General features: G+C 37.6%; 1 protein-coding gene across 1 annotated transcript in view; it reads right to left on the bottom strand.

The window, feature by feature from the left end:
• Positions 1–21,552, bottom strand: part of LOC126354894 (lanC-like protein 2) — a 143,858-nt gene extending 122,306 nt beyond the window's left edge. Inside the window, exons 1-2 of the mRNA XM_050004952.1 lie at positions 21,376–21,552; positions 21,108–21,284 (exon numbers count right to left, since the gene is read on the bottom strand). Of these exons, the coding sequence (XP_049860909.1) occupies positions 21,108–21,284; positions 21,376–21,537 (339 nt within the window). The 5' untranslated portion in view covers positions 21,538–21,552. The remainder of the gene's footprint in view (positions 1–21,107; positions 21,285–21,375) is intronic.
• Positions 21,553–22,051: the final 499 nt, after the last annotated feature.

Below are 22,051 nucleotides of genomic sequence, written 5' to 3'. Positions count from 1 at the left end.
GCGAGTCTTTTTGTCGATATTGCATAGACTGATGTTTCGTTTTCAGGTGTTAATGGTGTACCCACATTTCGTCTCCTGTCACAACTGAATGTAGAAAGGCGTCACCTTCATTCTTGAAACACAAGAGGAGTTCCTGGCAAATTTCAAGTCTGTACACTTTCATTTCAGGAGTCAGCATCCAGGGTACCCATTGTGCACAGATCTTCCGATAGAAAAGCAAAGCAATAATGTGACCCATACGTTCTTGTGAAATGCCAACTGTGCTAGCAATTTCTCTCTGAGTGATAAGACGATCGTCCTTGCTTGTGAAACTCGGTGGTTGCTGTCACAGGACGTCCAACTCTGTTTGTCATGCAGGTCAGTTGTTCCCACCTCAACATCTTTAAACTTACTCGCCCACTAATGCGCAGTACTCACATCAACACAATCACCATAAAATTGTTTCGTTCTCTGATGAATCTCCTTTGGGGTGACACCTTTTGCTGTCAAGAATTCAATGACTGCACGTTGATTAAATCGCATTGACCGACTGTCTCCGCAGGGTTCCATAACAACACAACCGTTCAATGCTAAGGCTACGGAACATGCCAGTACCTGCCACACACCAATGCTGCCAATTGTTTATGAGTTACAACGGTGGAGGCTTTACTTCTCAGTCAACCATCATACTACAACCCCCTACAATTGCTCACGTAGGTATTGTGGGGGATCAGATTAAGAAAAATTATTGCATGCACACAGGCATTCAAACAATCGTTTTTCCTGTGCTCCGTAACGTGAATGGAACAGGATGAAACCCTAATAACTGGTGCGATGGAACATACCCCCTACCTTGCACCTCATGGTGGTTTGCAGATTATAAATGTTAATGTAGATTACGATTTCTTTACTGTTATTAACATATTATAATGATTGTTCCAGGGTTGTTAACCTCTGCTGCAGTTTTTGTTGCGGGAGTCGAGAAGTACAATTGTAAGTGTGCTATCTTACAGGGTTCTTTGTTGTCTTTCTTCTGATGCAAGAACCAGCTCTTTTAAAACAATTTTAAATTATCAGATCTCTGTAAGATTATTGAAAGATGACTGCACAAAAGCATTGGAGATTCTTTGGCTTTTCACTTGAGAATGAAATTTTTAAGTGGAGTTGGTGGCGTAGTCAAGAGAGCTGACATGAATTCCATGTATAATTCACTTTCAAATACAAAGTTAATGAAATCATTATATTTGTTAAAACTGCTGACAAGTCATCTTCTGCCTGGAACTGAAATACATTGAAGTGAAGGGCCTACAGTATCAGAAACATCCAAACTAAACAAAAAGTGGAAAGGGGAAGACACTGCCACATTTTTGAAATTCTCCTGCTTAATGTTTAGGAAACTCAGTCTGTGAAGAAGCTTCACTTGCTCACAGGATAACCTTTGATATTACAGTTCTTTGAGAACTGGCCACAAAATTATTTCCTCCCATATTTTTAAACCAATTTTGCACTATGTTTCTCCAGTCAGAACTATGTTTAACTTGTAACTGGTATTGCGAGGTCAAGCAGACCCCAGGAAATTTTGTTTTTTGTTTAGGGGTTTGAATGTTTGTAACACAGTAGGTTTAGTACTCTGAGCTGTTGAACTGAATGGTTGTATTTACAGCAAGTAAGTTTGTACATCTACATCAATATTGATTGTGTACGGCGCAGGGTAGTTCTGATACCACTATCTGATCCTCCCCTTCTCTGCTCCATTTGCAAATGGCGAGTGGAAAGAATGATTGTCAGTAAACCACTGAATTAGCTCTAAGTTCTTGTTTTGTCTGTGACTAATTTTTCTTTAAGTTGCAGCAGACTGACTCCACCACATCAAGTACGAGATTTTTGTAATGAAGTATTTTCTGATATCCTAAATTCATACTGAAATGATAGTAAATGGTAATAAAATATTATATAAAACATTCTTGATTGCATATGAACACTTTTATTTGTAATTGGTGAGCAGTTTCGTCCCAATGTGGATCATCTTCAGACAAATTATAAATAAATGTGACTTTATGCACTCAAGACTGTTCTATATAATACTTTGTCACAGCTAACGTGATCACTGTTATACCTAATATGTTTACAAAGATAATAACTGACTCTAATCTTTATGAATGGGTACAAGCAATCCTCGACAAAGCAAAGAGTGAGTTCAGATGCAACAATGACTCAGATTTTTAATCGGATTGGTTATAGAAGCAACAATAACAGTGATTCAGAGTTAGGCAAGGAATATATCCTAGATGAGGTGGAAAATGAAGATTTGTTAGAAAAAACTAGGCCAAAATAGAGGCAAGTAAAAATTTGCTGTGTTAGTTTTAGCACATAAATATGCAGTCACTGTGCAAGAGTTGTTTGTAAGGACTGTGTATTAAACTGTAAGTGATTTTGTTTTCTTCCTGGTTCAAGTAGTTTCAGTCTTCAATATTTCATTGCTAAGGCTACTGCTTTTGTTATCCATTTTGCATATCAAGAATTTTGTGACGGTAAAACACACCAACTGTTTGTGCATAGATTCTTCTTACTTTAAAATCTTTATCTAACAAGAAACTGTTCACTACAATTCAAGTCTGGGTCATGTCATCTTGAATCATCCACCAATATTAGGAAATGACACCAACCCTTACACACAACCTTGAAAGCTTGTCTAATAGAAGTTCACCTAGATATGTGGACATTTCCACAGTTTAAAGTTGCAGGTCAAGGCTAGGCCAACCTCTTTTGGATTATTTAAGACAGATGGTGGTTTTATGGCTCAAGCAATATGGAATAGGCAAGTAGGCAGTGTTTTCTTGGACAGTAACTTCAAAATTTATGTGACAGTGCCTTGATCAGTGTGAATGAACTGGTGAAGCAATAGTCATTCACATTGTGTATATTCATATGGGTGTGTTAAACAAAGACAGGTACCTGCAGAGATTCTCTCTGCATAAGAAAATTTTCTGTGATTCCTTTAAGTGCCATAAACAAATTGTTTCATCTGGATTGCATGAAGTTAGTTTGGGAAAGGAAAAGAACCTCAAAATTAGATGAATTAGCATTGTTCCTGGGGAAAAAATGTGCCCAACCTGTATGAAACTCATAAATGAAAAACTAGAACATGAAAACTCATCCTTAGGTGATATAATGTTAGTAATGTGAAGGTGCAGACTCCTGAAAAAGCTGTGCTCAATACTGGCTTAACTAGCCTCGGAATATCTCCTGCAAAGCTGCATTCAGTTGCTCGGCACAATCAGTATGCAGCAGCAAAACGTAAATTGGGATCAGCAACTGGAGTATTAAAAACTAAAACTGCACATGTATATGAGTTGAGCCGGATACTGTTAACAATACTTGAAGACAAGGTGAAACATTACAATGAACTCATGGATAAAATAAAACAGAAAACTGAACTGCAAATAATTACAAAAAAATTCTGTTACTAACTTGCACAAACCTGGTACACATTTCAAATTTCTGAATATGGGGTATGACAATCACGAGATCTTGTAATTGAGAAGGGTACTTTACCAGTGCCTGAGCAAAAATGAGGAAAAATGTTACCACAAGATTCGTCGTCATCATCGTCTTCATCATCGTCATCAGTGTTCTGATAAAAGGCAGGTTTTCACATGGTGGTTCTCCAGGCTGTCCGGTCTTCTGCCGTCCTCTTCAGGTTTTGCGCACTTTCCTCTTCCCTTTATGTTGTCTATCATCTTGTATCTTCTTCTTCTTCTTCTTCTTCTTCCTCCTCTCAGTCTTCTCCCACAAACCAGTCCTTCCAAAGCATCTGCTAGCAAGCACTCCCTTCTCAATGAATGTCCCACCCAGTTCTTTTTCCTCTCTCTTCCAACCTTCAGCAGACATCTTCTCTCACCAACCCTTTGAGTTTTCACCTCCTGGTGACATCTCAAGTCTTCAGTTACTGTGCTTCCAAGATATTTAAATGTACTTACATGGCTAATGGTAGATTGTCCTATTTTAAAATCGGACAGTCTGCATCTTGTACTGATGACCATACTCTTTGCTTTTGCTGTGTTTATTTGCATCCCATATTCCACACAAGCTTCATTCAGATCTTTCAGCATGTTATTCACTGTCTGCTCACTTTCTGCCACCAATACCATGTCATCAGCAAATCTTATACATTATATTCTCTTTCCAACAACACATAATCCTCTTTTCCCATCTAAGCCTTTCCAAAAATATCTTCAAGGTATGTGTTAAACAACAGTGGGGAAAGGCAAAAACCATAACTACCATCTTGTCCAATGCTACTTCCTTCTGACCTTTCATTTCCAATCCTTATCATTACTTTCTGGTGTAAATATAGATACTGTATCAGTTGTCTCCCTTTTCAATCTACTCCTTTCCTCTTCAAAACATCCATCAGCTTGTTCCACTGAACTCTGTCAAAAGCCTTTTCTAAATCTATAAAAACAGCGAAGATTTCTCTACCTTCATCCATATATCTTTCCCTGTAGTTGTCAACAGGCCAATAGCATCTCTTGTTCCTTTTCCTGTTCTAAATTGGAACTGCTCCTCTGCAATCCCTCTATCCAGCTTGCCATATAGCCTTCTATTCAATACTCTCAGCACGACTTAAGCTGCATGAGAAATTAGACTGATGGACCTATGCTCATAACATTTTTTAGTGTTTCTCTTTTCCTCTATTGGTATCATAACTGTTGCAAGGAAGTTCTCAGGCCATTCCGCTTTGTCATATATCTCGTTAACAGAGGTAGACTATTTCTTTTCTTGACTTGTTTCCCAGACTCTTCAACAGTTCTGCTGGCAAATCATCAATTCCACATGCCTTCCTATTCTTCATCTCCTTCAGCGTCTATTCTATTTCTGCTTCCAAGGTGGTGAATCCCGTTCCATCTTTTAGCACGTATTGCTCCTTCTCAGTCTTAATTTCACTTTGTTTTTCCATCCACCTTATACAGACATTCGATATATTCTTGCCATCTGTTCAAAACCTCCTGTGATTCTTCTGCAGAGTACCATCTGCTCTTTCTATTTCTATATTGTTGTTCTTCCTTTTACATTCAAAAACTCTCTCACTAGCCAGTCTATACATCACTCCATACTTTCCCTCTTTCTCCATTTTCTCTGTTTTGTCATATTTCTGTTTCACCCATTTTCCCTTACTTCTGCAGTCTCTCTTCTTAATTCATTATTCAGTCTCCTGTACCTCTTTTTGCCTTCTTCAGTTTCTACATTTTTCCACTTTCTCCATTCTTCCATCTTTTTCAACATGTTTTCTGTTATCCATTCTTTCCTGGTACTTTGGGATACTCTAATTTCTAGTAATTATTTGGCAGAGTCCACAAGTCCTTCCCTCATTTTTATCAATTTGTCATTAACACTGTCATCAGCTCTCCCTCTTTCCCATTTTTCCATAAATCTGTTCTCCAAATCTGGTGCCTTTCCTGCATCTTTGAGTCTTTCTATGTTTAGCCTTTCCTTTGTTTTACCTCTCCAGACTTTTTCCAACTTCACTTGTATTTCTCCCACTGCTAGGTTGTCGTCTGAATTTATATGCGCTCCTGGATAAGCTTTGGCATTCTTCAACTGATATCTTTCCCTATTCAAGTTTGATATCCACGTGTATGAATTTTCTTTACAGAAACTAATTAGTAGTTCACTTCTCTCATTTCTTATTCCTAATCCAAATTTTCCTACTGTACCTTCATCTCTTCCTTCAGCCACCACTGCATTCCTATCCCCCATGACGATAATGCAGGCATTTCTATTTTCTTTCTCGATGAGTTCTTGTATTTTCTCATAACATTCTTCTACTTCCTCATCTCTATGCTGACTGGTTGGCATATATACCTGTATTAACACCAAATCTTTTGGACTACCCTTCAGTCGTGCCATCAGTCTTCCATCAATATATTGTACCTCCATTACCTTATTTTTCAGCTTTCGCCCTATCAATATTCCTATTCCGTTTTCACCACTCTTGATTTCCCCTGAGTAAAAGACTTATAATCTCCACGTTCTATCTCCTGTTCTCTCCCCATCTTATCTTGCATAAACCGAGGACATCTAATCTGGTTCTTTTCATCTCCTGTTTTGCATTCTCTAGCTTTCCTGCTTGCATTAGTGTCCTCACATTCCATGTTTCAATCCTTATCTTTCCTTCCTTCACTGTCCCTTTCTTCCTTTCAAATATGTCTGCTCTCAATGTGTTCCTCTCCCAGAGATTGGAATGAGGGGAAACAGTGGGGAAAAAAAACACGAGCTTTTAATTAGAAGGTGAAAATTCAAGAATAATGATTGGGGAAAAAAACAAAGTGAGCACTAGCAAAAATATATATGAACAAGCGTATTATATTAAGTAATTTATCTGAAATATATTCTCTTTATAAAAAGAAGTATCCTGAAAACAAAGTAGGATTTTCAAAATTTGCTTCTTTTAGACCGAAACAGTGTATACTCACATGATCATCAGGAGCACATACCGTATGTATCTGCACTTACCACCAAAAATTTAAATTTCTTCTAAATCCAAATTCTATTACACAAGTGTACCAATATCTAATTAAAATAACGATGTGACATAAAAAACTGAGCTTGTATGCTCTGTCTGTGTGATAAATGCTCCACTAGTTCTTTATTTCAAACACACTTATAAAATGAGATAGAAGACTATGATCCTGGTGAAATAGTTCAGTATAGTAAATGAGTATCAGCTGTTATAATGACTAAGTGTTCAAATAACCACCCTATTAAAATGCTGTGACACTCTAATTAAGGAAATTCAAAAACTTACTCCAAACTTTTACTTCTCAATCACACCTGATTGTCTGAAAATGAAGAAGGAAACAGTCAATGAAGGATCAGTGCTAATGTTGATGGATTTCAGTGAAAATCTCAATTTTCTTGTTCAGGATGAAGCACAGGGATTGTGTGTCCCAGATGTACCAGACTCAGAAGTGTATACTGAATTTTTTAAAGTTGAACTTCCTGGAATTCCACTTGCTTCTGCTGAATATATCAATGATGAATGTGTTGCATATTACAAACATTGTAAGAATTTTAAAAATGTTACAATGAACAGAATTTCAATTTAACATGCAGGCAGTGTTTGTTTCTTTTTCTTTTTGCAACCCGTCATGGAAAATCCCCCTGCAGTGGTATTGTGGGTACTGTTAAAAGACTTGTGACAAAAAGAAGATTGCAAAGACCCAATAAAGATCAAATGCTTACAGCATCGCAGGTATTTGAATTCTGCCAGGGGAACCTGCAAGGAATTTCAGTCCTCTCTGTTTCAAAAGATGCAATGATACAAGTTAGAAAATTTCTTTTTCCCCACTTTGCGAGTGCGAAAACAGTTCCTGGAACATGATCTATGTACAACACTATACCACTGTTGCCAACCGAGATTGGAGCAAAAAGGATAAGCTGTGACAGTGATTTTAACACTGTGCACAATTTCTCTGCACTTCTGCTGCTAATGCTAGAATGTTCTGTGCCAGCCAACTGCTATGTTCCAAGTGTGTACTACTCTTTTTGGTATTTGGGAATTGTTGAGAAAGTGAATAGTGAAAAGATGATGTTACAGGGGATAATTTCATGCTAAGTCAATGCAGTACTCATTGAAAACTACCAGTTTGCAGAGGTATATCACAACTGTGAAGAAAGTTATAGGTCTGCAAAGTTAGGAAATTTGTGAAATTTACAAGCATCTGTCCCAACATAAATGACTGTAATTCTGGTTCTAACCCAGAAAAAGCAATGAAACTTGTATACTTCAAAAGCTAATGAGTAGAACTTTATGCTGATCTGAAACATGACAGGTTTCTATGAATCTTCATGTCCACGGCCACTGACCTTAATCTTTGACCTCGTGTAGCTCTGAACATGCCATCTTCAACTTTTTTGAAAAATATATACAGTACTACTCAAATGTGTTACTATACACACAGTAAATATCAAGATGATACACCAAAAGCATCATGCCCAAAAATTTAATTCATCTACATCACAAGACTAGAAAATGCAGTAAGCAGCAATATATTCTGACCAATTGGTGAACATTCTTGCTTGAACAGCCAATTAGGGAAACTTTTGCTTGAATCAATCATCATCAGCTTGAAGACGTGGGTGTATTCAATCTGCAGTGTACAGTTGCTCCAGTATTTACTAGGAGTTTGTAAAAAAGGTGTTTCAAGTCAAAACTGTATTTTTACAATAATTTAAAGAAGAAGGTCATACAAGAATACAGAGGAAATCGAGGAATGTTCAGGGACGAAAGGTAAAAAAGTGTTCTAATGTATTGATAGGTGGAAAAATTTGCAGCAAATGTAGGAAGCAAATATTGCAAAACCCATCAATCCCTGCAGGTGTTGCTTCAGCTATGCTAGGTACTTCCAGATAAAAATTAAGTGAATATGAAACAGTACTGCATCTGGTACTTGGCTCTTCAAGTAACAGCCATCAGTATTTAGGCGAATCCCCTTTGAAGAAAAATATGCTTCAGAGTGAGAGACAGTAGCTAAACCAAAAATTGAAAAAGGTTGGACTACATGTGACAAAATACAAATTTAGACAGTACTTACAAAGTGCTGGAGCATAAGAAAAACCATGAAAGAATTTTCCACTTTGGATTACATGGCTCAAAGAGCAAAGCAGTTAATAGCACAACATATCCAAATCCAGGTAATACAGTGTGTGAGAAAACTGCTAATGTGAAACATGGCGTCTGGTACAGCTGTTTATAGTGAGAAAGTGAACAAAAGTTATAGTTGTGTCGTGAAAAATGGAACATACGTAATGAACGTGTATCAAGCCTGCAATTAATTGTAGATGTACTAAGGCGGACATTGCGCATTTAGAAAATGAAAATGCCGAACTGAAAAAGGCGCGTAATATCCCGATCACCAAAGCAAGTAAAACATGGAACTGGGAGCACAGGACTAGCATGATCACAGAAGAAAGAAGCGAAAAGGTGATAAATACAACGAACGGAATGAACTGCGGCAATAAAAGCAGTTTCAGTGTCCTACCTACAATAAACGAGTGCTCTGAAAAAGGATATAGGCCTAAAGGCAGAAACAACAAGGCAACAAATGTTTACTAGGCCAAAAAGGGTTGGTTGTGTGAAACCCAGCAACTGTAGAATTCCTGTGGTAACAAAAAACCGTTTTCATGCACTAAATTCAGAAATAAATGTGGAATCCATGGAAAACTGTGATGACAACACGCCGAATCTATATAGTGACAAGCACACGAGCAGAAACTTCGGCAATAAACGTGAAGACAAACTCAAAGTGAAAAGATTCTCTGACAGCTATGGACGTGAAATTGCAAAACTACTATGTTACAGTCATTGTATATAAGCAACTAGTATTGTCAAACCAGGTGCATCTATCTAAGAACTCATTAGAAACATAGAAACTGAAAATGATCGTCATATTGTCGTCATAGTTGGAGCCAATATTGTATATAAGAACGATCTCCACAGTGCAACACGAAACCTTAAGGCAATACTAAATTCAATAGAAGAGAAATCAGTTTTTGTAGTTGGAATTCCACATAGGCATGACCTTTCGGAACGGTCATGTGTGAACGTGGAAATCATAAAAGCAAACAGGCAATACTCAAAGATTTGCAGGGCCTACCAAAATGCATATTTTATAAGTATGGACTCCTTGCAAAGAGACTGTTACACGAGACATGGCATGCACCTTAATAACAGAGGCAAGAAGATTCTGTGCCAAAACATCAGCATGATACTGAAAGCATCTGACAACCAAGAAGTAATTGCTGCTCCTCCAGTTCCTTGCCTGACACAAGCAGAGCCTGAAGAAATGGTTACTTCTATAGCAGCTGTAGAGGTGGAAGCAGCAATTGTACCTACACACATAACAAACACTGCAGCAGCAGTACCTACCACACTTCATCTACAGGATTCAACAGCAGCAGAAGATGAAGCAACATCCAAATCTTCACTGTCACCAGTTGCCACAACAATGCCTACAGCAGCAGCAGCAGTAGCTATCACACTTCATCAGCAAGATTCAACAGCAGCATAAGAAGAAGCAACCACCTTATCTCCTCAGTCACCAGATGCCACAACAGTGCCTCCACACGCCATAACAGCAGTTCCATTAATTCCTGTAGTTGCAGCCTCATCTACAATATCATCACAAGGAGGGAAGAGTAGGCATACAATAGTAGATGTGCTACCACTCCAAGTGAAAAATTTTTTAGTAAAAGGCAACAAGAGGCAGAAATCCAAACGATACGCCTTGTAAAAGGTTTGAAAACCAATCACCATAGTCTTCATTGTGTAAGCAATAAGAGTGTGGATCTTAAAATATGTTACCTTAACATTCAAGGACTGAAAGATAAAGAACTTATGATAAATGAGTTTGGTCTTGATAACCAGTTTGATATTTTTTGTCTGAGTGAACACTGGGCTAATGAGAATGAACTTGAAGTTACCAAATTTGACAATTTTAGAATAGTAAATAGCTACTGTATGAAAGAGCACATTAGAGGTGGTGTGGCAATTTATTCCAACCAGTTACTCAATTGTACAATAATCAAACTAGACCTAAATTCCTTGTGTGATGAACAGTACTTTGAAGTTACGGGTATAATCATTAATAGTCATAAGCTAATAGCAGTATTCATGTACAGATCACCAAAGGGATGTATTAACATATTTTTAGAAAAAATGGACATGCTACTGAGTGAATTAAGTAATATTAAATGGCTACACTATGATATTGCACTAGGAGGAGATTTGAATGCTTATTTTGATGTTACTAAATGTAAGGGTAGTGTTGCAGAACTGGAAAACTTACTAAGACAAAACAATTTACATCATGTCAATAACAGGCCCACAAGCAACATAGCATGTTTAGATAACATCTTTGTAAACTTCAAGACCACTGAAAACACATGCGAAGTTGTAGTGTTCACGTTCTCTGACCATGACTCCGTATTCTAAATTATGCAAGTAAAATTCCCCTCAATAGGAGCAAAGCAAACGGACCTGTCCCAACAGTTGTGATTACCAGACCCGTAACTGAGGATAAAATTAACATATTTCATAATTCCCTTGCTGACAGAGACTGGTTTGGCCATTGTAGTGTCGATGGACATTACACATCAAGTAATGACCTACCAGCCAAAATAATATTTGATAGATGTTTTAATGTATTCTTGACCCTATTTAACCATAGTATTCCCATAAAGAAAATCAAAATAATGGACAGCAGCCACAAATCCAGATCTCAAAACAGAAAAAATATATGGTACACTAAACAGCTGACAGATCTAAAGAAACAAGTTTTGTTACTGTACAACATATACAATAGCATGAAGTCTGACTATGCGAAATCAGCCTATGTGGCATACAGGAATGAACACAAAAAAGCCATCCTGCAAGCCAAAAAAACCTACATTGCCAACAGCATATATAATTACACCAATATAACGCAAAACCGCTTGGAAAGTAATTAACAGTGCTGTCACAGATACTAAAAAAGACAAAATTAATATCCCACCTCAAACACTCAATGAGTTTTTTTATTAATTCAGTGAAAGAAATAGGAGATGCAATCATCAAACCAGACATTAGACCATCAGAGTTACTCTCCCAAAATCAGGGTACACAGTCACTAAATACAAGGATGCTAACTTTCTCTGAAGTATCACCTAGATTTGTACAAGGGGTCATAAAACTACTGAAACCATCTGATAGCTTAGATATATATGGCATATCATGCAACCTGCTAAAAAAAGTGTGTGATTGCATTCTGTACCCTTTAACCCATTGCATAAACAAGTGCTTACTTGAGGGATATTTTCCTGATGAGTTAAAACTGTCCAGGATCATCCCAGTATACAAAAAGGGAGATAAAGACTCTCCATCTAGTTACAGGCCTATTTCAATAGTACCCACATTCTCCAAGGTAATAGAATGCATCATGTACCAACAATTATCATCTCACTTCGAGAATCTAGGAATAATTAATGCTACACAATACGGGTTTAGGAAGAATCTGTTGACCATTCATGCAATCAACATGGTAGTCAGTTATATCCTCAAAGTTTTTGTGCTCAGGTCTCATCCTGTGACCTAAGCATGAACCATGGACCTTGCCGTTGTTGGGGAGCCTTGCGTGCCTCAGCGATACATATAGCTGTACCGTAGGTGCAACCACAACAGAGGGGTATCTGCTGAGAGGCCAGACAAACGTGTGGTTCCTGAAGAGGGGCACCAGCCTTTTCAGTAGCTGCAGGGGCAACAGTCTGGATGATTGACTGACCTGGCCTTGTAACAATAACCAAACCGGTCTTGTTGTGCTGGTACTGCGAACGGCTGAAAGTAAGGGGAAACTACAGCCGTAATTTTTCCCGTGGGCATGCAACTTTACTGTATGATTAAATGATGATGGCATCCTCTTGGGTAACATATTCCGGAGGTAAAATAGTCCTCCATTCGGATCTCCGGGCGGGGACTACTCAAGAGGATGTCGTTATCAGGAGAAAGAAAACTGGCGTTCTACGGATCGGAGCGTGGAATGTCAGATCCCTTAATCGGGCAGGTAGGTTAGAAAATTTAAAAAGGAAAATGGATAGGTTAAAGTTAGATATAGTGGGAATTAGTGAAATATGGTGGCAGGAGGAACAAGACTTCTGGTCAGGTGACTACAGGGTCATAAACACAAAATCAAATAGGGGTAATGCAGGAGTAGGTTTAATAATGAATAGGAAAATAGGAATGTGGGTAAGCTACTACAAACAGCATAGTGAACGCATTATTGTGGTCAAGATAGATACGAAGTCCACACCTACTACAGTAGTACAAGTTTATATGCCAACTAGCTCTGCAGATGATGATGAAATTGAAGAAATGTATGATGAAATAAAAGAAATTACTCAGAAAGGAGAGGAAAATTTAATAGTCATGGGTGACTGCAATACGAGTGTAGGAAAAGGGAGAGAAGGAAACGTAGTAAGTGAATATGGATTGGGGCTAAGAAAAGAAAGAGGAAGTCGCCAGGTAGAATTTTGCACAGAGCACAACTTAATCATAGCTAAAACTTGGATTAAGAATCATGAAAGAAGGTTGTATACATGGAAGAACCCTGGAGATACTAAAAGGTATCAGATAGAGTATATAATGGTAAGACAGAGATTTAGGAACCAGGTTTGAAATTGTAAGACATTTCAAGGGGCAGATGTGGATTCTGACCACAATCTATTGGTTATGACCTGTAGATTAAAACTGAAGAAACTGCAAACAGGTGGGAACTTATGGAGATGGGACCTGGATAAACTGACTAAACCAGAGGTTGTACAGAGTTTTAGGGAGAGCATAAGGGAACAATTGACAGGAATGGGGGTAAGAAATACACTAGAAGAAGAATGGGTAGCTTTGAGGGATGAAGTAGTTAAGGCAGCAGAGTATCAAGTAGGTAAAAAGAGGAGAACTAGTAGAAATCGTTGGGTAACAGAAGAAATATTGAATTTAATTGATGAAAGGAGAAAATATAAAAATGCAGTAAATGAAGCAGGCAAAAAGGAATACGAACGTCTCAAAAATGAGATTGACAGGAAGTGCAAAATGGCTAAGCAGGGATGGCTAGAGCACAAATGTAAGGATGTAGAGGCTTATCTCACTAGGGGTAAGATAAGAAATTAAAGAGGCCTTTGGAGAAAAGAGAACCACTTGTATGAATATCAAGAGCTCATATGGAAACCCAGTACTAAGCAAAGAAGAGAAAGCAGATAGGTGGGAGGAGTGTAGAGAGGGACTATACAAGGGCGATGTACTTGAGGACAATATTATGGAAATGGAAGAGGATGTAGATGAAGATGAAATGGGAGATACGATACTGCGTGAAGAGTTTGACAGAGCACTGAAAGACCTGAGTTGAAACAAGGCCCCCGGAGTAGACAACATTCCATTAGAACTACTGACAGCCTTGGGAGAGCCAATCCTGACAAAACTCTACCATCTGGTGAGCAAGATGTATGAGACAGGTGAAGTACCCTCAGACTTCAAGAAGAATATAATAATTCCAATCCCAAAGAAAGCAGGTGTTGACAGATGTGAAAATTACCAAACAATCAGTTTAATAAGCCACAGCTGCAAAATACTAACACGAATTCTTTACAGACGAATGGAAAAACTGGTAGAAGTCGACCTCGGGGAAGATCAGTTTGGATTCCGTAGAAATACTGGAACACGTGAGGCAATACTGACCTAACTACTTATCTTAGAAAACAGATTAAGGACAGGCAAACTTATGTTTCTAGCATTTGTAGACTTAGAGAAAGCTTTTGGCAATGTTGACTGGAATACCCTCTTTCAAATTTTAAAGGTGGCAGGGGTAAAATACAGGGAGCGAAAGGCTATTTACAATTTGTACAGAAACCAGATGGCAGTTATAAGAGTCGAGGGATATGAAAGGGAAGCAGCGGTTGGGAAGGGAGTGAGACAGGGTTGTAGCCTCTCCCCGATGTTATTCAATCTGTATATTGAGCAAGCAGTAAAGGAAACAAAAGAAAAATTCGGAGTAGGTATTAAAATCCATGGAGAAGACATAAAAACTTTGAGGTTCGCTGATGACGTTGTAATTCTGTCAGAGACAGCAAAGGAACTTGGAAGAGGAGTTGAATGGAATGGATAGTGTCTTGAAAGGAGGATATAAGATGAACATCAACAAAAACAAAACGAGGATAATGGAATGTAGTCGAATTAAGTCGGGTGATGCTGAGGGAATTAGATTATGAAATGAGACACTTAAAGTGGTAAAGGAGTTTTGCTATTTGGGGACGAAAATAACTGATGATGGTCGAAGTAGAGAGGATATAAAATGTAGACTGGCAATGGCAAGGAAAGCATTTCTGAAGAAGAGAAATTTGTTAACATCGAGTATAGATTTAAGTGTCAGGAAGTCATTTTTTAAAGTATTGATTGTAGCCATGGAGTGTAGCCATGTATGGAATTGAAACATGGACGATAAATAGTTCGGACAAGAAGTCAATAGAAGCTTAAGAAATGTGGTGCTACAGAAGAATGCAGAAGATTAGATGGGTAGATCACATAACTAATGAGGAAATATTGAATAGGATTGGGGAGAAGAGAAGTTTGTGGCACAACTTGACCAGAAGAAGGGATCAGTTGGTAGGACATGTTCTGAGGCATCAAGGGATCACCAATTTAGTATTGGAGGGCAGCGTAGAGGGTAAAAATCATAGAGGGAGACCAAGAGATGAATACACTAAGCAGATTCAGAAGGATGTAGGTTGCAGTAGGTACTGGGAGATGAAGAAGCTTGCACAGGATATAGTAGCATGGAGAGCTGCATCAAACCCGACTCAGGACTGTAGACCACAACAACAACAAGCAAGGCCTTCGACTGTGTTGAGCACATGCCCCTACTAGAGATACTGGAATTCTACAGTATCAAAGGAAACCGTGTCAGACTATTAAAAGCTTATCTCAACAAACGTAAACAGGTAGAGTGTGTTGATAAGGAAATGTCAAACATAGAAAATGTTAAAGTAGGTGTGCCTCAGGGATCTGTACTGGGCCCCTTCCTGTTTCGGATGATGATCAACGACCTCCCCTTGTTTATTAGATCCACCACTGTATTGTGTGCAGATGATACAACTTTTCTTCATAGCAGTAACAATCTTAAAACCTGTGCTGAAAACACACTCACACAGCATATTGGTTCAGAGAAAATGGTTTCCTGCTAAATGAAAATAAAACTCAGCAGATAAGCTTCACTCTTAGAGACAAGCCACTATTTGATGACCCTAGTTCTATTAAATTCCTAGGAGTTTATTTAGACAAAAAGTTATCCTGGGGCCAACATGTAAACTATATTAGTAGTAAGCTATCTAGAGTAATTTATTTATTAAGACAACTCAGAAACTGTGTACCTGAAACATACATCAGATCATCTTATTTTGCATTTTTCCAAAGTATAATACCCTATGACATTATCTGGTGGGGTAACTGTAGTCATATACATGAAATCCTATTATTGCAGAAGAAAGCCATTAGGATAATTACAAATTCTTCACATAAGGCTCACTGCAAACCCTTATTTACTAAACAAAAAATTTTGACAGTAATAAACCTCTATATATACAATGTCTTAATCTCTATGACGAAGAACCTACAAGATGTGAAACTTAGAGAAAATGTACATTGTTACAACACAAGAAGCATCAAAGGCATATACACGCTTTACCACAGATTACCAAAATCAATAAATAGCTATGAAGTCACAGGGTACAAACTATTTAATAAGCTGCCACATGCTGTACAGGATCTTCCTGAACATACATTCAAAGAAAGATTGCATGAATGGTTTATTGCCCACCTATTCTACGATATCAATGAATTCTTCAATTGTAAAATGCAGTAATCCAACAGATGACCCACTGTACATTTATTGTAATATAAGCTAAAATATTTCAGTAGTCAATACCTTATCACACTGTATTATAAATTGTACCTCCATTTGACGTTGTCAATTGCTGTAATGGCCTAAAGGCAATAAAATCTTTATTATTATTGTGTACATGGCTTTTACTATGATCAAAATGTGAGCCATGCGATGCTAGGAAGAAAAGACTAAGTCTGTGAAAGAAAATGGAATTAGAGTACATAAGCAGAAGCAGCTGGGGTTGCACACACTTAAGGAATTATATGCATATTTCAAACGTACACACCCAGAGTAAATAGTGAATTCTCAAAAATTTTGTGAATCATGACCAATGCACTGTTCCTGCCAATATCAGTGGCACCCATGTTTGTTTGTTGTGACTCACACCAGAATTTTAAGTTAAGGGTTGTAAGATGTAAAGTGAAAGAACTAGAGAAGGGTGAAGAATGCACATTACCATAATACAAACACTGTAGCATTCATTACAAGCAATCTTGCATTTGCAGCATGTTTCTTACATGGGAAACTTTCCATCGCACACCCTCACATTTCATGGTAAAATGGCTCAGTTGATAGCCTGTCAAAAAATGAACCCAGATCAAGCATGAAAACAGGAAGAAGGTGTACTGAGCTGTGGAAAAAAAAGCTAAATAGAAACAGTGAATATTCAAATGATAGGAAGTATGATATAGGGCAGCTGTATACAAATCTGGGTTCATTTGCAACAGCAAGGTATAGAGAGAGAGTTCTTTCCGGCGAAGTTGCTTAAAATGTCACTTTCTAACTCCAAAGTATAATTTATTACTTCTCTGATGGATATGCTGCCCAATGTAAAAAAAGGACAGAAATATTTTCAAGAATCTGTCTTATCATCACAAAGATTGTGATGTTATAGCAGAATGGCATTTCCCCCCTCCCCACAGGCCTACAGCACATTATAAAGTGGTGGTGGTCAGTGTTTAATGTCCCGTCGACAACGAGGTCATTAGACACGGAGTGCAAGCTCGGGTTAGGGAAGGATTGGGAAGGAAATCGGCCGTGCCCTTTCAAAGGAACCATCCCGGCATTTGCCTGAAACGATTTAGGGAAATCACGGAAAACCTAAATCAGGATGGCCGGAGACGGGATTGAACTGCCGTCCTCCCGAATGCGAGTCCAGTGTGCTAACCACAGCGCCACCTCGCTCGGTGCATTATAAAGGAAATTGTGATGGGGTTGTAGGGACTTGTAGGGACTGTAAAAAGATTGGTCGCAATTGCCTCAGGTGACTTCATGAAAACCAGATTTTGACACCACAATTATTTCAATGGTGCAAAGAAAATATTCCTTCATAGGTCTTCCACTATACATCTAGATCTAATCACAATGAAGGCACTGACAAGGTGACATAGCATTTCAAGAATAAATGACTACCCCAGATACCCAGAAGCTTCACTGTGTAATACCTATTAACAAAGATACAGTAAAAACAGATATACAGTCTGCCTGTATCATATCTATATGACATTAACAATTTAACTGGGCACGCGTGAACTGAGATTTTACCTTGTTTTATTAGATTTCCAGCTACATTGTAAATGGTTCATAATACCACTAAAATATTATAGAACCATATTTTTGTACTAAATTACTTATGAATTGCAGTTTTTAATAATTTGTGTTTCATAATCATGTTCTGCCTTCTGTATTTTGATGTGTACTGATGCTGATAAAATAAACTTTTGGGCATGAGGACAATACAGTGATTCCACCCGTCTGCTTTGACCCATGAAGTTATCAAGATGGTGGACACACTTATTCCCAGTGTATACAATATGGCAACCACAAAGTCATTAACAATCACAAAGTAACTAAATACTACCATGCACAAAAATATTTAACAGTGCACAGAATTTCACTTCACCAATAAACTGAAGCTAATTGGGTGTAAAGTAGAGGGTCTTGGGTGGGGACAGTGAGAATGGCACCATTATACAACAAACAATACCAAAAAATAATGAACACAAAATTCTCAAAAATAAACAGAACAAAAAATACAAAAAATTACGTTTGACCTATATAGCTCAATGGAAAATAATACAAGGCATTTCCACCTGCCTCCCCCCCCATCCCCCCCCCGGTTCCCATTCTCACAAACGCACGCACAAAAACTAAAATAACCATTACTGAAACCCACTGAAAACATTGTCCATTGTCGCATACGCTTGTACTTGGTTTGAGAAGCAGATACTCTGTTCATTATCATAATTTACACAAACTGTTGATACCTCACATATTCCAACAAGCAAACATATAACTGAAGGACTTTAACTGTATAGGCTATATTCTCGTCCATATCAGCAACCAACCAGAGACTTGTAAACTTTGTTGTGACATCCACAGTTAGTACCAAATAAAACTCCAAAAATAACAACTTTAAAACCATAAAAACATGTAGAACCAACAAGTTCAAAAGCAAACTTAAATTGGTAGCCAATAACTAACAACACCGCCTAGGTAACTAAAAAACAAGCTCCCACAACATCGAGTAACACGCAGCACTAAGGTCAATACCTCATTAACATCACTTACAAACAATTTAGAAACGAATACCACACACTAGAATGTGTCACTGATTACTCCAACAAGCCCATTGCAAACACAATCCATTTTTAACACACTGCACCTCAATGACATCATACAACACAACACATTTATGTCACAGGTCAAAGCAGATGGGTGGAATCGAACACTTCCATTAACCCATTTTGAGGTATTTAAGGTCAAAGTTTAAGGTCAATGACGATGAACATAAAAATTCTTAGAAATCCACTGTGTTGTATATAAATATAAAGCTCTACTCAATAGCTTTTCAGTAACCAAAGTTTCACTGCAATATCTTGATTAGTACCACATTATAGTCATATATGTTGAGACAGATACGTGCAAATTTCACGCAACTTCCAAACTTTGCAGACCTATATATTTCTTCACAACTGTCATATACCTCTCTAGATTGTTCGCTCTCCATCTCTTATCTGGATCACTGTATGCACCAAATCTGATATAAATCTGAGCTGGTCAGGTTGAAAAATTTCACTTTCCTACTTTGAACTGACATGGAATTACCCACAAAGATTAATCATAATCCTCATGGGCCATCTCCATCCTTCTGTTAGCCTGATAATGATTTTTGTGATGTCCCATTCCCTCACATTCTATGTAAAGTTGGTATCACCACAGCAACAGGCTGTGCTTACTCTCTACACAGAGTCTTCCAAGTTGGTGGAAGAAAAGTGATTTTTAATGTGCATCTTAAAAAGTGAAAAAGTGTCTTGCCATGTATAATTCAAAATAAACTTGAACACAGACTGCACTATCAGTATCTTCCACAGTGTTGACATAGTATTGAATTTTGAAACAGTATTCCCTATAGTGTTGACATAGTATTGAATTTTGAAACAGTGTTCAAGTACCATAAACAAAACCTTGTGTGTCATTGCACTAAGTTAATTCAGGTGTGGCAGATGTTGTCATTGTTATGTTCATATATTGTATAGTATAAGTGCACATTTTATAGCTTTGTTTTATATTACAATTTTTGTTGCATTTGTATAATGCTGTACTCATTTATGTTAATGGCAAAATGGAAGTGTTCTCAATATTCACAATTGTTCTCATGCCATTACTTTCTTAAAAACTGATTGTTGGTGATGAAACTTTACTATTTGCAAACCACTTCTACATTTGTCAATGATTTTCTGACGGGAGCAAGTGCTCAATTTTTATATTTAGCAATAAACTGAAATAAAATTTATCTGCAATATATTATATGATCAATTCTAAATTTTTTCATAAGGCACATGTCATAAACGATATTCAGGTAAAAAACTGTCAACTTACTTTTTTTCATTTACAAACTGCCGCCAACTTTCAAATTTTCAGTCTGGTTTTAAGGAAAGCATTGCACCATATTTTCTACAATTACCACCAACATAAAAAAACAATAAAAATTGAGAAAAGTCCATGAAATTAACAACAAAAGCAGTACGCAAATTCTCAGTTCTCAATATGATAATGGTTATCATGGTCTGGACGACTGGACATGGAATTACTAATTTTTTTTTTAAACTGAGTTCACCTTAAAATATTAGCAATTATTAAGACGACATCGATATTACGTGGCTGTAATTATATTCAACGATTTTGGAAAAAAAAAAAATGGTTGGGGAGCTCATGAACCCACCACATCAGTAGCGCAACTTCACGATAACAGTTGAAGGTTACATGTAAACAAACTTAAGTGTAATTATCGCTCAAAAAGGCCTAACTGTACTTCTGATGGCACTGATAAGCATCAATGTAGAAAATATCACAGGTTTTGTAGCTATTTTCCTCAGAACTTAAACTGATGAAATAAAAAGTTTTGCACCAGTCTAGCTAGCCACTGACATGGGAAATCCGAAAAATAGTGTAATGTTTCGGTGTGCAGTCAATTGCAACACGAAGTCTGGAACAAATAATGGCCAAAGTCAGTGCTTTCATTATTTGTACGTACTATTAAATAAAAACAATATACTAAAAACTTGTAAACTGCAAATATGGGTGTTTGTTTGCTAGCATTCTACCTCGCCCCCGGCACACACACACACACACACACACACACACACACAGGACCAAATTTACCTTCAAAAACTCTGGATTGCTCTGCTTTGTACTCAACAGATAATATAAAAATGCTATCCCCGTTGTTCCAGTATAAATGGAGTAATCATTCTGGTCGACAGAAGCCAACTTTGTCACTAATTTGGCAAGTAAAGAATTTGTTGCCGAGTGCAGTTTGTCGAGTAACTGGGGGTGAATCTGAAACAGTAAAAAGTTGTTTTCACTATTTTTTTTTATTCAAGGGAGAGTGACGTTAGAAACAAATGCACATAAAAGACAAAACATGCACCTCCCCATTTAATACAATTTTCGTAGTAGTTTCCCTATGAGCAACGTAATCCTCGTACGGATTTTCATAATAACGTACGTCATCCATCGCACAAACTGTCAACAACAAACACAACACAAGAACCTCACTCTTCAATGAACTAAATCGATAATTCGTTGCCATAGCAACGTAATACCAACATTGAACAAAACATTTCTCTAGACAAGGCTAACATTTTATCGCTGAATAAGTCTATTATATAATATTTGACTTGGACGTTTAGACGAAGATGTTGTAGAAGTTTGCTCGCTAACCGAATAATTACTGTGTATCGCGATGTTTCTGCACCAGCGGTTTTCTGCTAGAGAGAACAAGCTGTAACCTACATCCCCCCCACCAGATTCGGAACTCTAATGTATGAAACAGATCCCTACATCCGATTACCTTACAAATGAGTTACGGGCACGAGCACATGATAGTGGTTCAAAAGATGTAGCTTTTTTAAATTTAAATCTTGTTCACATACTCTCCAAGGGATGTTCCTGAAAAATTGTTTTTGGGACATTTATTTTATTTAATATTGCATGTTTGTCACTTGTGTCTGGATTTGCTGAGATCTTACTGATTTGACGTTCACCTTTTTCGTATCACTTATCGCAATTTAGTTCTGTTAATTAGAATCTCAGTCTTTAGTGAT

The sequence above is a fragment of the Schistocerca gregaria genome, chromosome 3 (assembly GCF_023897955.1).
Source record: "Schistocerca gregaria isolate iqSchGreg1 chromosome 3, iqSchGreg1.2, whole genome shotgun sequence".
NCBI lineage: Eukaryota > Metazoa > Arthropoda > Insecta > Orthoptera > Acrididae > Schistocerca > Schistocerca gregaria.
This window is presented reverse-complemented; position numbering and strand designations above follow the sequence as displayed.